General features: G+C 36.9%; 1 protein-coding gene across 2 annotated transcripts in view; it reads right to left on the bottom strand.

Moving 5' to 3' along the window:
* The window catches only part of LIN28B (lin-28 homolog B), a 132,103-nt gene extending 118,200 nt beyond the window's left edge, over nucleotides 1-13,903 (bottom strand). The window contains exons 1-2 of one of the 2 annotated variants that reach the window (XM_023254203.2): nucleotides 13,707-13,903; nucleotides 4,912-4,960 (exon numbers count right to left, since the gene is read on the bottom strand). In XM_023254203.2, coding sequence (XP_023109971.1) covers nucleotides 4,912-4,945 — 34 coding nt within the window. In that variant the 5' untranslated portion in view covers nucleotides 4,946-4,960; nucleotides 13,707-13,903. Of the gene's footprint in view, nucleotides 1-1,522; nucleotides 1,739-4,911; nucleotides 4,961-13,706 lie in introns of those variants that run through there. The other variant, XM_045057887.1, reaches the window with a different exon arrangement.
* Between the last annotated feature and the right edge of the window lie 1,750 nt (nucleotides 13,904-15,653).

Below are 15,653 nucleotides of genomic sequence, written 5' to 3'. Positions count from 1 at the left end.
TTTTCGTGTTTATTTCTTTTGTTGTTTCTCAGGAAAGGAGGCAAAGCTTTCTCATTTTATTTACTTTGGGGAGAATAACCACCTTCCAGTTGGTTGGGGAAGAAAGCAAAAGTGTAAAAATCCAAATGATTTTGCAAGAGTAACAAAAGCTCCAAGCTCTCAAAAAAAATTATTTGCTAACAAAACATTTTTAGGCACTATTTTAATAGTAGAAATCAACTGATTACACTGACCTATAATGAAGTAACTTTAATGATGGCATTTCAGGGGAAACATTTCACATAATAGGAAATAGAAAAAATTTAAAATAAGTTTTATATATTTTGAACAAAATAAGTTTTGTTATATTCTGAACAAAAGAATTACTTTTAAAAATCAACATCTGGTAACAGAAAAATAATCTAAAAAAGTACTCATGTAAATTGAAGGGAGGTGCTATTATTTATATGAAAGTAATTATAAAATTCACAGAGTAGTATAGTTTGGTTTTGTCACCAACACACATTTATGGTAAACAATATTTTATCTGTTGTTTATTTTTAATTAGAAAATAGTTTAATTAGAAAATCAGAAACAACATATAGGTGGATTCTGAGTTCTTGTTTATGCTTAAATTTGATGTAACTCAAAACTATCAATATATAAATATATACTAAAAGTGTGAAATACCATAACTGAACTACACTGAATGGTATGGTTATGAGATTCACAGTCTTGCCTGATTGGCGGCCTCCAGTATTAGTGGAATTAAGGTAGGGTTCACTGGACTGGTCACTGGTGTCAGAGGTTATCGACTCATTCATTTCCTGAGAGGGACATCAGCCTTTCAAGTTGTGTAGAAGGCTTTTTCCAACTGGGAACTCAGAGAAATCCTCTAACATTCATTCACAAGGAATTTAAGTCAAATACATTTACATACCTGGGGGAGGGAGGTGGGTAGAAAAGACAAGAGGAAGAGAAGGGAGAGGAGGGGAGGAAATTGACAAGGGAGACACAGTCACACACAGAAAAATACTACTATTTTGGGGATATGGCACTGTCATTTCAATAGATTCGTCTTTTCTGCCTACCCCCCCCCCCATCTTTTGAGCCCAAGATCCTTTTTATAAAACTGACCATAATCTCTTTAAGCTCTTAGAGTGCTTCTTTCACATAAAATAGTCCTATGAATCTCCTAGAATGCTTTCCAATTTGTCACCTTCCTGAAGTCTTCTGGTTTTAATTTTTTTCTCATTTCCTACTTGTTTTTAGTGCTAGAAAGACCTGTGCTTGACTCAAAACGCATGTTTTATATTTGTGAAAGCCAAATGTTTAGTAGTTTGATTTACCATAGTTCTTTCAAAATGTTTTAAGAATGAGTTCAGGTACCTACAAAGAATCATCAACGCACTGGGGAGAAAAATTAAGGAATTAACCTATCACATGCCCGTTGGTCATGACAATCTAAGATTTCTTCGTTTAAAAAACGAAGTACACATTTCATCGACCGTTCTCTTTTCCTTTCTTTTCTTTTTTCTTTTACCTCTAAGAGTACAATGCAAGGAGCCCAAAGAGGTGCCTGAGCCAACGTCGTTGTCAACTATGAGCAATGAGTGACTTCTGTGACTCCGATTACAGCAGAAACAATGCTTTGGTTCTTCTTAAAACTAGGAGGAGGGGCAGTGGCACTGCGGTGAGCGACTCCACCCGCGCTCTCCTCCAGGCAGATGGGGCTGGGGTCTGCAGCCCCTGCGCCGCCTTCGCCTTCGCCTTCGCAGCCGAGCGCCTTCCCGCCCAGCTAGCCTCCCAGGGTCGCCAAGACCCCCAGGCCAGCGGATCCGCCCTTTCCCTCCACCTCCCGCCCCAGCAACTTCCTCTCCCCTTACCCTCCCTCCCCAGTCACCTTTCCCTCATTCATCACATCACCACCCCCTCTCTAAAGTCAAACCTTCCAAAGAAGGCTGGTGATTTCTCATTAGTGAGGGGCGTTTAGATTTGTCCTTTCGCCCCAAGAACACCAAACAAAAGAAGCCCTTGCCTTCACTATTTTGAAGGCAACACCTGGCACAATCCACTACTTTTACTGCACTTCCAGATGTATAAAATTTATAACTTGGTCCCTTATCTGTGACAGGTCAGAGTCTCCCCTAAGAGAAGTGAGGTCAAGGGGGAGAGGGAACCAGGCCCCCAGGGACTGACCACCACCGCCACCCTCACTCCCCCAACAGGCCAAACCTAAAATGGAGCTGTCTTCAGACAGACCCCTGGCGCCGTCCTTTCGGGAAGCCAGGAAAACGTGGCAATGCGCCTTTAGAGGATCGGGAAAAGAATTCCGCGGGGAAGGAGGTGGAGCGGCGACCGCGGAGGATTTTAGGGAAGCGGCTCTCTGGCCCCGGGGTGAGGTTTCCTGCTCAAAAACTGCGGACCCACACGTCGGGCAAAGTGTTTCTCATCCCTCCCACCCGCTGCGTTTCAGCAAACCACTGGCATTGCTGGCAAATAACTTTTCCTCAAATTCTTATAATACGGAGTCAAATGAAAGAGTACTCGCCTGGGTGCGCTGGTCTTATAGTAGAGGCACTTCAGAATTGGGGGGGTATTTTGTTTTTGTTTCCAAAAAGCAAAATTCCGTTCTCATTTAATTTCCTTATCTGGAAGCAAAATGCTCTGGCTTAAACACAATTGTTCCAATTTGAGAACTTTTACACAGCTGTAAAACTCTCTTAAACTTTTGCCTTAAATATCTTAACACATTTCCCCAGGTATAATTAAATTATAGAAAAACAGGAACCGATTAGCATAAATTTTAAGTTTTCCAGACAAATTACCTTCATGTTTCAAAAACAAGCAACTTTCTTTCTTTTTGGTCAGTTATGTTTCAGCAAAGTATTCAAAGAAATACAATTAAATTCAGAAAGGGGCATTATTTTAAGACCACCATTTTGTAGAAAGTTTCGTTTAAAAAAAAAAAACGAATAGAAAAAAAAAAAAAAGCCCTACTCTGTTAACATACTTCTCTCCCAACGAAAAGGAGAAATATAATTGTTTTGTTACTCCTAACAAATATTTTCTGAAACGTGCTCAATATTTCCTTATATGATTTCAAATGGAACAGCAATTGGGTTAGAAAAATCATTCAGTAATAAGCATTACATTATTTTGCCCAAAAGAGCACAAAAAGAAGTTTCATGTTTTATTTTAAAAATAAGTTCATATTTTTCACCTGTACAACTTAAACATGTAGTCTCCATAATATAAAGATACTTTTGCAGTGAATATTCTGTCTGTAGAAATGACACTAAATAACATAAACATACAATTCCTTCCCTGTCTCCCAAAGCAATGAATCAAAGTTTATTCTTTAAAACTTAATCTCATTAAAACAAATAATCAGCTGAAATAAGAGTGTGGACTGTTTCCAAGTTATTTCTCTTAATATCATCACTTTGGGCTTATCTGAGAGAAGAGGACAGGGAGATGGAAAATGAGAAGGAAAAGAAGACCAGGAGTAAAAGATTAGGCAAGTGAGAAGACATCTTCAGGTTTTAAAGATGCCTGTGTGGGAAGCAAATCTGTGGAGAAGAAAACATCTAACTGGAGGCCACAGGCACCTGGCTGGCTCGGTCGGTTAGAACAGTTACTGCATGCAACTCTTGATCTTAAGGTTGTGAGTTTGAGCCCCACATTGGGTGTAGAGAGAATACTTGAAATAAATACAATTAAAAAAAAAAAAAGAGGAGTGAAAAAAAGAAAACTGAGGCCAGAGTTCTGGTCTCATATTAATGACTTTATGACCTTAGGCCAGTCATTGAGCTTCTCTGAGTCTCAGCTTCCTCATCTGCAAAGTGAGACCAACCAGTCAATGTTCAAATCTTTCAGTTTCCATGTAATATCTGGAAATAACCTTTCTTTTGGTCAAAGTGGAATCTCTCCCTGGCCAGCCCTTTTTTAGTCACAAGGAAACACAGACATGAAACTTTACTGCAGTCACTTAACACATTGGTGTTAACATTATTTCCCAACAGAAAAGAAAAAGGTCTCTGGACTGCCTCCCATCTGCCCCTGGAGAAAAAAACATAATCAATAGTAAGGGGCAACTGGGTGGTAAAATAAAGTATTGTAGTAACTTTCCAGAATCTTCTTTTTCATGATACTCATTAAGAGCATCATCTCCATGTCAAAGGATTCACTCTAGAAAAAAGCAAAGTGTTTGTCAAATGGCAAAGCCTCTCAGTGGCTTCCTCATTAAAAATTTGATCCCTACTAATTCCTCTTGCTACCTACAGTCCTATATTTAATAAGCTTAATAACAGAATAACATCTTTTCATTTGTACTTATTAATGCTCACAAACTTTGTCATATTATAGCTCTTAAAGGTGTTTTCAAAACAGTATTAATCAAGAGTAGATCCAAGACACTAAATTCATCTGAGCAGAAGCTAAAATACTAGATTATCAAATAGAATTGTTACTGAAAAGTATTGTAAATTTTCAGTTAATTTCAGTAATACAAGAAAATATATACCAAAAGTATAGGTTTTACAGTACACCTAAGTAAACAAAAGGATATGTTTTTTACAGTGTAGGTTTAAATTATTGAAAGTTCAAGTGATTTATTTTTGCAGTATAATGAGGAACAAATTTGGTACATGTTCATGAGAAGCAAAATAAATGGAGCTTCCTAAATTAAGAAAATTCCCTGAAAAATGTTTAACAATCAGAAGGAAAAGGAGTTAGACTACTTCATCCATGCCATTCTGGTGGGAATATCAGTTTATAGATGAAATCATCTGGAGTACAGTAGGATATGTTGCCAAAGTGGAGAATTGATGCAGGCTGTCAAGTTTTCTTATATGTCTCCAGTAATCTTTTTAAAACATTAGTCAAGTTAAATATTTAATTGGGGGGGGGGGGGGGAAAGTACAGACTAACCTGGGGCTGATGAAACCTGGTTGAATGACCTCATCGTCTTCTGAAGAACCTAAAATCAGAGAGCTCAAGTAAGTACTATATTAATTGCCTATTTAATTGCCTCTTCTTCAGTTTAACGGCTTATTAGAAAGCAATAAAATGCCTAGGTGTTTGGCTCTGTGAAGTGACCTGTAAACTTTTTTTTAACAATTTAAGACTCACCTAGCAAAATCATATAACCAATTGGCATAAACTTGACTTTCATTCCTATTAAAGGACATTTGTTTAAAAAAAAACATTTTACACAAGACCATTAAGATTACTCTTAATTGTTCATGAGCCAATTTCATGAACAATACAGTTTAAAAAATTTTTAAAGCTTAATTTTACACTGTAATTCCAAAATCCCATTTTTAAAAACCACAGTTAAAAATCAACCTAACACACAATATTTTACTGATGAACTTAACTGACAATTCTCTTCAGACAGATTTTAGAAGATAAATTGTGTGATTCTAATTGTGGTTCTATACCACTCATATTGGGTCCATTACATTCAAATGCTTTGTGAGAAAAAAATTAATAGTAGTACACTTAATTATTAAGTATATTTAATTAACAGTATCTAACATGTATGAACCTACATTTTAAAAAGTAAAAACAGTTCTTGTTTCAAAACTATGAATAAGTACTGATGTTTCTAATATATCCATGGGCAGATGTCATGACACAATAAAACTTGCAATAAAGAGGTTGCCCAGTAATGAAGTATAGCAATTAGAAGAGAAAACTCCTGCTGGCAACTGAATTATTTTTATCCTGGGTTCAGAATTATTGAGGTTTGGAAAAATAGATTAGTTTGAACATGCATCCACTCACCTGCTACCACCCAGGGTTGTCTTTCTTCCCTTAACTAAGTTTTACACGCTCAATCTACTGTATCAACTCACGAAAAATAAAACATAATGTGTAAATTCTTTGAGGTGCAATCTAATTGTCTTCTCAAAATGAAATGGAGACTTTTCCAAGTGTAAAGTTCTACTGAATGGTGACCCAAGACTCTTCCTACAAAGGATGACAATCCCACTGAGTACGATTTGAAAAGAATAGAGGAATATTGTCAACAAAAGGCACGTGAACCTCTATACATTAAATCCTTCATTTATCCTGTGTTTACAACTAGAAGACAATGACAGACCCTAAAGTTAACAAAAATCACTAAAACTTATTGAAATAGAGCTGTCCTTTATATTGAGTCTATATTGTTTTATTTTGTACATTTGGTTGATGTGGACATGCATTTAAATATTAGATATAAACTTCAGCAAAACCCTAGCTCATGTTTTCCTATTCTAGTAGCCCCAGCCTATGCTTAATCCTCTCTATCTGCTTATAGTTATGGAGAAGTTCAAACCAACATAAAAACAGTCAATAGGGATTTGTCAAAAATTTTTTTCAAATAATTCATATAAATTATTATAAGCAGAAGACTCAAAAAAGTGAAAATCAAATGGTGTAAGAAAGTTAGCTACTAAATAACACTATAAATTTGAGTGATAAAGATGTTCAGATTTTTCACTATCCAAACTTACCATATGATGTTTTTTGGTTACTGACAATTTTAATATTCTCATCCCTTTCAAATAAAAAGATAGAATTATTTGATAGACATTAATGTATTTCATTGATGCTAAGTAACGGTTTAAAACTTTCCAAAAGCAAGACTAGGTAAAGAAAGTAGAACTAAGTTTAAATATGGTTATTAAAATCTATCTACCCAATGATTACTGAATAACTATTTTAGGAATGAGATAGGTAAATATTATATGTTCGTATCTTTACTATAGGTGACTGTATTTTGACATGAAGTAATGATAAAGAATAAAAAATAAGCCTTTAAATGCATGGATACTCCAAAAACAGCTTTTTGTAATTTTATACATGGGTATTTTCATTTGATACCATAATTTTTAGTAAATTTTAGAAAACAAAAATCTAATTAAAACTGTGATATCGTAAAGTAAGGTTTTCTGCCCCTTCACTAGAACAATCACTATTCATCATTTAAATCTCCGCTTAGATCTCCTTTTGTTATTGTTCCATACCGAGTATAATGCCTCTCCATATAATACCATACCAAAATTATGACTGTAATAACCCATGAAAATGGTCCCTATCCCAACTTGATGCTATGCTCTATGGTGGTGAGGGATGGAGGGGATTGCATATATTTATCTCATCATTGTGATCTTAGCATTCTTTAGTGCTCAATACATAGTTTTTAATGAACCAATGACTTAATGAATTTCTGAACCCTGGCTGACTATTCCTAGGATGCCTTTTATGAATTAAGTGGACTTGTATACAAAATTTTCTTAAAACCGTATTTTTATAAAAGAGAATGTGATAGGCAATTAATTATTTGACTGCTGCAAATGTAAATGTACATGTAAAGTGATTTCAATAATTTTATTTTCAATGTACACGATTATAAAATTACTTAACTTATAAACTCTATTCACTACATTCTTAAATTTCATATTTCCTCCTGTTAAAATATGGAACCATATTCTTCTCAACTACTTTCCATATTGCTGTTAGTCCACTATTGTAACTATTCAATGTAAAATAAAGTGTTTACTATTCTGCATTATACGCTGTAATTTCTTTAAAAATTGCCAAGTTCTTAAGCCCAAAGAATTGAGTAGTAATAAATAAAAATGAAATGCTACTACATGTTACTCAGAACTTTATTTCAATTCAATTTACATGTTAGCTTTTACCTCTAAAAAACAAGTTACTTTAAGGTGGCAAAAAGTAATTTAGCAATAAAAAACATTCACTATCATAAAAGTAAAATTATGTCATTATTCTCATTACTACAATTTCTCAACATTTAAAAAGATATTTAAATAAATTGTTTCTCCTATTAGTATTTTCTAAAATAATGTAAATGTAGAGTACATTATAGTTTACTAAATTAAATATTCATTTTATAGTTTACAACACCAATTAGTCTATTTACAATATGTCTCAATTATCATTGAACTAAATACATCTTTTGGAAAACAAAATAGGCAACAATATGACTTTTCTGTCTTAGAATATATGAGAGAAAAGGTTTCAAATGACTACTTAAGATCACATAGCAAACACAGTACACAAATATCAGAGTAAAATCTAAAGCAAGATACTTATTACATTTGCTATAACTTAAAAACAACATATACACATATGACATAAAATATTAGATGTAGAAGTTCAACATTGAAGTGAATGTGTGTGCTTTATGAAAATGTTTTCTTACTCTGTCATCTAAAGGAACATTAATATATATTAAAACCCTTCATTATAATTTTTTTTTGCAAATTAAGTCAATAGACTAAATTCAAATGCTGCCTAAGCAAAATCAGAAGAAATCATTTTGTAATTTAACTGAAAATCCTACTCTAATTATAGATAAAACTGAAAATGCTATATATTCTTAACTACATGTAGAGACAGAGAAGTTAAAGAAAACAATCTAAAGTAAAACAAATATTTACATGTGACTTTATACAGTTGAAAAACCATAGGTATTGGAATGTTAACACAGGAAACTTTGCATTTACTAGAATATTTAGAACGTTATGTTGAGAGAATGAAAAAATTTATATTACTTTAGGAAAAACATTTTAAATTGTATTTTTATACTTATGAAGTAATTTATAATACATCATTTTTTTATTTATAATACATTATGTGAACCCTTAACATGAGAGGTTAATATTTATAATACAGCTGAAACACAGAGATGAATTTAACTTTCTCAACCACTTTACAAATTACAATTTTATTGGTTTCACATAAGATATGAGAAATTCTAGCATTCTCTTCAAATACAATACAGTAAAAAAATTCTATTCCAGAAAATTAAAAAATTTCAATGAATAATAATTTAAGTCAACTGGCAAACTGTCAAGATTGTTTAAAGGCACTGATGTAGGCACAAATGTTATTTGGTAAACAATTCTTTAACTTGAACATGAATGTAGTAACACAATTAAGGCACAGCAGTTGGTTTTGCCATTGCAAACTGTATTTTTCACCATAAGAAACAACAGTTTTACATAATAAAGCTCATAGGTGAGTCCCTGTTGAGGTTGCACTGAATAAAAGAAAAATGAAAACAACAGTGGTTTGAAGAAGTCAAAATAATGGCAAAATTCCTGTCTTATCGAAGCTAATCACATACACTTTGAAGGCCCACCAAAACTGTAAGATGAAAACTTCAGAGTAGCTTCTTGATATGATAAACAAAAATGACTCTAAATAAAGCTGAATACCACTAGTTAATTACAGTGTTAACAAGACAATTTTATTTGATAATACATTCTGAGTTTTAATATACAACATTAATATGTTAAAAATTTATATCACAAGAGATTAACAACCTAATGAGAACTTTTGGTGCATTTGAAATACTTTCAATAAACATTTTAATGTAATAAAGATTGAGAAATGTTTTAGAGGACGCTCACCCTTACATCACTGCCAGTGATCTAATAGTGTAATAAATATAATACTAAATAAAAATAATAGGAATGAAATTAGCAGAGGAGATTTACCAAGAGACTAATGAAAAAAGATAAAATTTATAATTTTTTCAAAATTTTAAAATTGTAAAAAAAAGTGTGTTTTCAGCCTATACAGTATACTAAATATTTTTGTTGAAACACAGAGTTTGAAAAAAATGTTACATAAAAGAATTGTTCAAAAAATATAAAAGAAGCCTTTTGGCTCTTGCATTCACAAATAAGAAATAGTGATTTGAAATATGTAACAAATTTAAAACATGTTTTTCCGCCATTAGAACTGGTCACTCAACACTAAGTCCTTTTTTCTATATAATTAAGCTTTTGTTCGGCCATGAAAAAACTAGAAACTGATTACTTGAAAATGAGCTGCATGCCCTTTGTCCTGGTTTGTCACCTTTGACCCTTAATTTGATGATCCTGCATATTGACCCATTCTATTTTTAGGAAAATAATGTCAAAGTTCTATGCCTAAAATAGTACTTTTCACTGAAATATTAAATGTATTACAACATTTTCCTTTCCAGGTAATTTCTACAATGGTTTCACACCAGTGTTCATTTCATATAACTTAGAATATAGTAATATTATAAGCAATGACACCCTGGTGCTCATTCTGCTTCAAACAATAGAAAATTTCTTCAAAGTGCTAAATCAAGATCATTATCATTTCAAATTTTATATTTTCTCTTTACCTAGAAACTGCTTATATTATTATTGTTTCCAAGAATATATTTTATGAGTGACTTCTACCTTTATTAATTCCAATAATATGTTTTGATGTTGATTTTGATAGTGCCAGAATATAAACCTGAATAAAAATGGTAAATATCAAGTTCCTACTCAAAGTTACAGTGGTATCAACTATAAGTGTAGTTTTGGAGAGAAATCATTGGCTGCTTAAATTGGTTTTAAAATCTTGTCTTCATCTGCAAGTGGCAGCTTTCAAAGAAAGGGAAAACCTCTAGCATTGATCCCATTGATTTTACTGACATTATTCAAAATCATTTTTATACAGTAAATTAATATACTTTAGAAATAACACTTCTCTATCACAATTTCTGGCTCATTTCAATTGCAGCTGAGTAAAGAGAATACATAAAAAAGTACATGTGAAATATAATATATACATTTCCTACAGTGATGATGCTACTTAAACCTTTACATAATTTCTGTGTACAGGTTTCAGTCAGATTCAGCAGTGACCAATATGGCTGTCTTGGTTCAGCACTATGGTCAGCGACTTTATAGAGAGTCATTGTGTCCAAGAACTACAACACAGTATACACGTACACAGCAGGCAAGTTTCTCAAACCAACGTGATTCTAGATTTCATATATTCCTAGATATGTTCAAATGAATCAATCCTAAGTTTTTTAATGTAAAGAATTTTCATTGTTCTCAGTGGCAAGCTAAAAATTATTTTTTCCCTGTGGTTCATCAACAACAGTACTTATTTGTAAAGAAAATACAGTTCTTTTTAAAAGGCAAGAAAATTAAGTACAGGTTCTAAGCATTTAAACATTAAAACTTTGGGCATTTGTGGACTTACAGAATTTTAAGAGGAAATAAGATTCCATTAAAAATTATCAAATAAGAAAACTCCTTAGGTGACCCAAATTTTGCAGTGTCTCTTTCATAATCAATAGCTTGAAATACTTCTAAATTGTTCCATGTGTGAATCTCCACTTCCCATTTTTTAAAAAATCAACTCAACTATGGATCAAGATAAATGTTTATAGATCATTTTCTGACTGGGGCTTTCTAATATAGTCACCAAATTTGGTAGGTATGAACAGCACTTTAATCATTTTAAAGAGACATCAATCTTAAACCTGAGGACTGTTATGCATATATGTTTAATTTAGTAACAAATTTTTTTCCCTTTAATCATGGTTTGTAAATTTCGATAGCAGTGTGTTATAAGCACCAAAAAGAGTAACAGGATCAGATAGCAGACTATCAGACAGGTAAGATCTGTTTAATCTTCTCTTTCTTCAGAGTGAATGGGGGGAAAAAACACTTTAAATAAATCCACTGCGTTTACTAAAATCCTGGTGTTTTCTGGAATTTACATGTGCAACACACTTTAAAATAAGGCATTCTGAAGACTGACTTTGAATACTGCCACATTAACACTCGATCTGTTTCACTTACAAAGTATAGTTAACTGTATTTTCCCTCATAACAGATTTTTTAATTTAAATCCTGATTAACTTCACAATAAATTTTTCATTGTTTCTGAAAGATGTTTGGCACAGACATACAATAAGATACAACAACTGGACAAGGATTAGTAAGAACTGATCCTTGAATCATTAGGTTTCAGATCTGTTAATAGAGAAGCACCTGTACACAGTGCTTATAACCAACATTCATTACAAGCTGATCCAGATACTTAAGTGCTTGACATTTTCCTATCAAGCAATGATTAGCTGGTCCTATTTATAAAATAGAAAACTCAAATAAAGCATTTTGTTCATTTGTAGTATCCCTCCCAAGTACTAGAAAGAGGCCTGTGTGATTTTAATTCCTGAAGGTGTTTAGTAAATCTAGGCATGCTGTATTGTCCTATTTCATACTTTCAGAGATAAAGAATTTGGGAAGCAAGACTTCTCCCCAAATGGACAAGGGTCTAATTATTAATCTACATGGAAAATTATTATATGTTCTGTTTTTAACTTATAGTATGACTCCTCTAGCAAATACGTGCAAGTCCACTGCAGAAAAAAAAGGGCATAAATTTCATCACAAATATTTTGCAAATTACATAAACTGGCATACATTTCCAAGAATTTAATTTTAAATTGTAACGTTTCCCTGAAATCTTTTATAAAATTGTGATGTGCCATAATTTATGGTTGGACTTAAAAATTTGTTTTAACAACAAATGAATTTCAAAAAGCATTTTTGCGTCATCACCTAGGTAAAACTCTGGTAATAATCTGGACAAAGAAGGCAAAGAGGAGGATTTTTTTTTCTTTGATCAGAGTAAAATTTCCTAAAAGTCACATTTCCCAACAACATTGTAAAATGTTTTAAATTCATTGTGATATTAGTTTCCACGTATAATTTTAACTTCCACAATGTTTGTGACTAAGAAATAAAAAAACAATAAAACAAATATAATTCATTTTTCCCTTGCGTTAACAACTGTAGATATAAAAACCTTCACTGGAGAACTGTAATAATACCTGGTAACCTTAAAAACCTATGGATGAAAACAAATCCACAGAAAGAACAGAAAGGAACTCAAGGAAACACAGGAACCTAAGATTTCAGTCTGTGTTACATGAAACAATTCAAAATGGCGGACTATTACTTACATTTAAGAAATTTCCGCAATGAGGACACTAAATACATACTGTAAGATGTTACTCGAAAACATTCAATGTTTACCAACGTGCAATTAAAAAAAAAAAAAGTTTTGGAGTACAAATCCTCGTAATGCACCCGCTTCCGATGTTCCAGTCAGCAGTCGGTTAATGCTCCTGCGAATGCATCGCTTCTTTTTTTCGTTTCAAAAGCAACCTGAATCCAAGTGCGTTTTTCTCCGTTCTCCTCAAACTCTTAGTTTTAATTCATGAATTTACACCACCGATACCGAAGCAAAAAGGATCCCCGACGCCTGCCCGCTACAAAGCAGCTCCGCTGGCGGAGTGCGGGAAGGGCAGGTGCGGACGCCCTCTGCTGGTGCGGCCCCGCGTGTCCGAGGCGCCAGCTCTGGCCGCGCGAACCGACCGCCGGGACCGCAGCCGGCGCCGTACCGTTGCGACCCCGAGTCGCCCGCTCCCCCTCCCCGCCCGGCCCTCCCGCTTCCAGCCGGCTCCGACCGCCGGGCGGCGACCGCGGCGGAGAGGCCGGGCGACCACGCTGGCGACGCAGCGCCCGCACCGAGCGCCGACCCAGCGGCACCGAGCGGGGAGAGAAAGGTGTGAACCCGGAAGTACATCGACCGCCCGCATCTCAGTGGTAACACTGGGGCAATAAATCAGGGCCGGCGAAGGAAGGACGCGGCTTCTGCTCCCGCACGACAACTTGCTGCGAGACCTGTCACTTCCCCACCTTGCCCTGTCCTTTCCCCTCCCTGGCGCTCGCGCCTCCTCCTTTCTTCCTGCTCCTCGGCACCTAGCTCCCCTCGACGTTGCTCACGTGCCAGACCCGGGGCCGCGAGCGGCGTCCGCACCCGCGCGCAACCCCGGCCACACTCGCGCTCGCCCGGCCGCGGGGCGCGCTGCTTACCTCCGGGGCCTCATGGTCGCGTCGCTAGCCCGGGTGTGAGCGGGGTAGAGGGTGTGAGTACGTGTGTGGCGTTCAGTCCGGGGGGACGGGGCGGAGGAAGGGGCCTGGAGTCTGTCACTTCCTGAGGGAGCGCGGCGACCGGAGACCCGGGACGCGCGCGGCGGGGCCGGGAGGGGTCAGCACATTGTGAGCCGGAGGCGGGGGGGGGGGGCCGCAGGGGGGACGCGGCGCGGAGGGGCCGGAGAGCAAAGGCGGCGCTCGGCTGCCGGGCGCGGAATCTGCTGTCGCCGCCGCTCCGCCGCCGCAGCCCGGCGGGTGGCGGGGCTTGGGAAGGAGGGGGCCGGGCTGGGGGTGGAGGGGGGCCGCGGGGCGCGGCGGCGGCGGCAGGCTGCTCGGCTCGAGCCCTGCGTCAGGCGGCGGCACGCGCACACCTGCCCGCCGCCTCTCCCGGCCGCGTCATTGGCTGCCCGCGCCGAGCGCGCGAGATTGAACTTTCCATTCATTCTCGGGCCCGGCGTGCGTGCACCGCGGTGGTGGAGCTTTCCTCGCGGGCCTCGGGGGACGCGCGCCACCTCCTACCGTCTCGAGGGCGCGTCCCCGCTCGGGGTGTGGGCGCGCCGGTCGCCGTCGCCTGCTGCTCCCATGAAGGCTTCCAGTGACTGGGCCTGCCACTCCGATCCCCCAGCGCGCAGCGTCTGATCCTGGAAGAGCCTGAGCTGGCGGTCCCTGGGGTGCGCCTGGAGGGAGGCGGGAGCGAAACCGTAAGAAGGTATCAAATCGTGTCCTCAGCCGGGGTTGTTTTCCGCTTTATTAACACACGCTCTGGAGGTTCCACGTAATAGCAAATTACTAACTGTGCAGCTCCAAGTGGTCATTGTATGTATCTCAGGATCCACTGAGAGTCCTACATCGTGTCAGAAGTTTGGAGAACCTGTTGTCAACTACTCCATATTGTACTTTACGGAAACAGTAATTACTTACTCAACCTCAAATTGAATGCAAACATTAATTATCTCACAAAGTACCAAGAGATCTGTGGCCCTAAATACTGACATATGCATTTTGTTGTATCTTCCCAAAACGTCACTGCCTTCTCTCCTACAGTTTTCTACTTCATGACTTCACAGTGCTTTCTTGGCGAAGTTTCTCTTCATACTCTCAGAACCAAATAGTCCTGGTCGACCACTGTCTGACACGTAGCCTCTGATCTGTGATCTGGTCTGATCCTATACAGACTACAGACAGTCCCTGACTTGCATGATTTAACTTAACCATTTTTTTACTTTAAAATGATGCGAAAGCAATAGGGGTTCAGTAGAAACCTTTCTTCAAAACTTTGAATTTTGATCTTTTCCAGTGCTAGGGTTATGTTACGGGTTCTCTCTCCTGATGCTGGGCAGCAGCAAGCCAGTTCATCAGTCAGGGATAACCAAGGTCTAGAGAAAATGTTTCTGGCTTGGGGATGATACAAGTGCAGACAAACTGAGCAGAAGCAAAAGCCCATTGTGACACTCCCCCTCCCAAGAATTTTGCAGAATGACTACTTTTGGCAAATTCCCTAAATGGCTGCCTGACTTTCCATTGAGTCTGTGTAGAATGTGACTGACTTTAAAGATGCTTTTTCATTAGCAAGTACAGAAAGTATTTCTTACATTACTGACTAGTACAGAGGATTCCTTTAGGTACAATTCTTGGTTATAACCATTGTATCAATCAATTGCAATGGATTTGTTATAATGCTGTATACTTTACACTATATTCCAAATATAACTTAGTGGAAAAGGATGTAGACATTGATCACTAGAAATGCAAAACAGTGATTAATTATATATCACCATCTGAAATATGGTATACTTTGACTTAAAAGCATTATGGCAATTTTTAATTTATAAATAGAGCTTCCAAATGATGCATTTATAGAATGGGCTTTATTTTCTTTTGATAACT

The sequence above is a fragment of the Felis catus genome, chromosome B2, assembly GCF_018350175.1.
Source record: "Felis catus isolate Fca126 chromosome B2, F.catus_Fca126_mat1.0, whole genome shotgun sequence".
NCBI lineage: Eukaryota > Metazoa > Chordata > Mammalia > Carnivora > Felidae > Felis > Felis catus.
The sequence above is the reverse complement of the archived record's forward strand: the minus strand, read 5'-3'. Positions and strand labels throughout refer to the sequence as shown.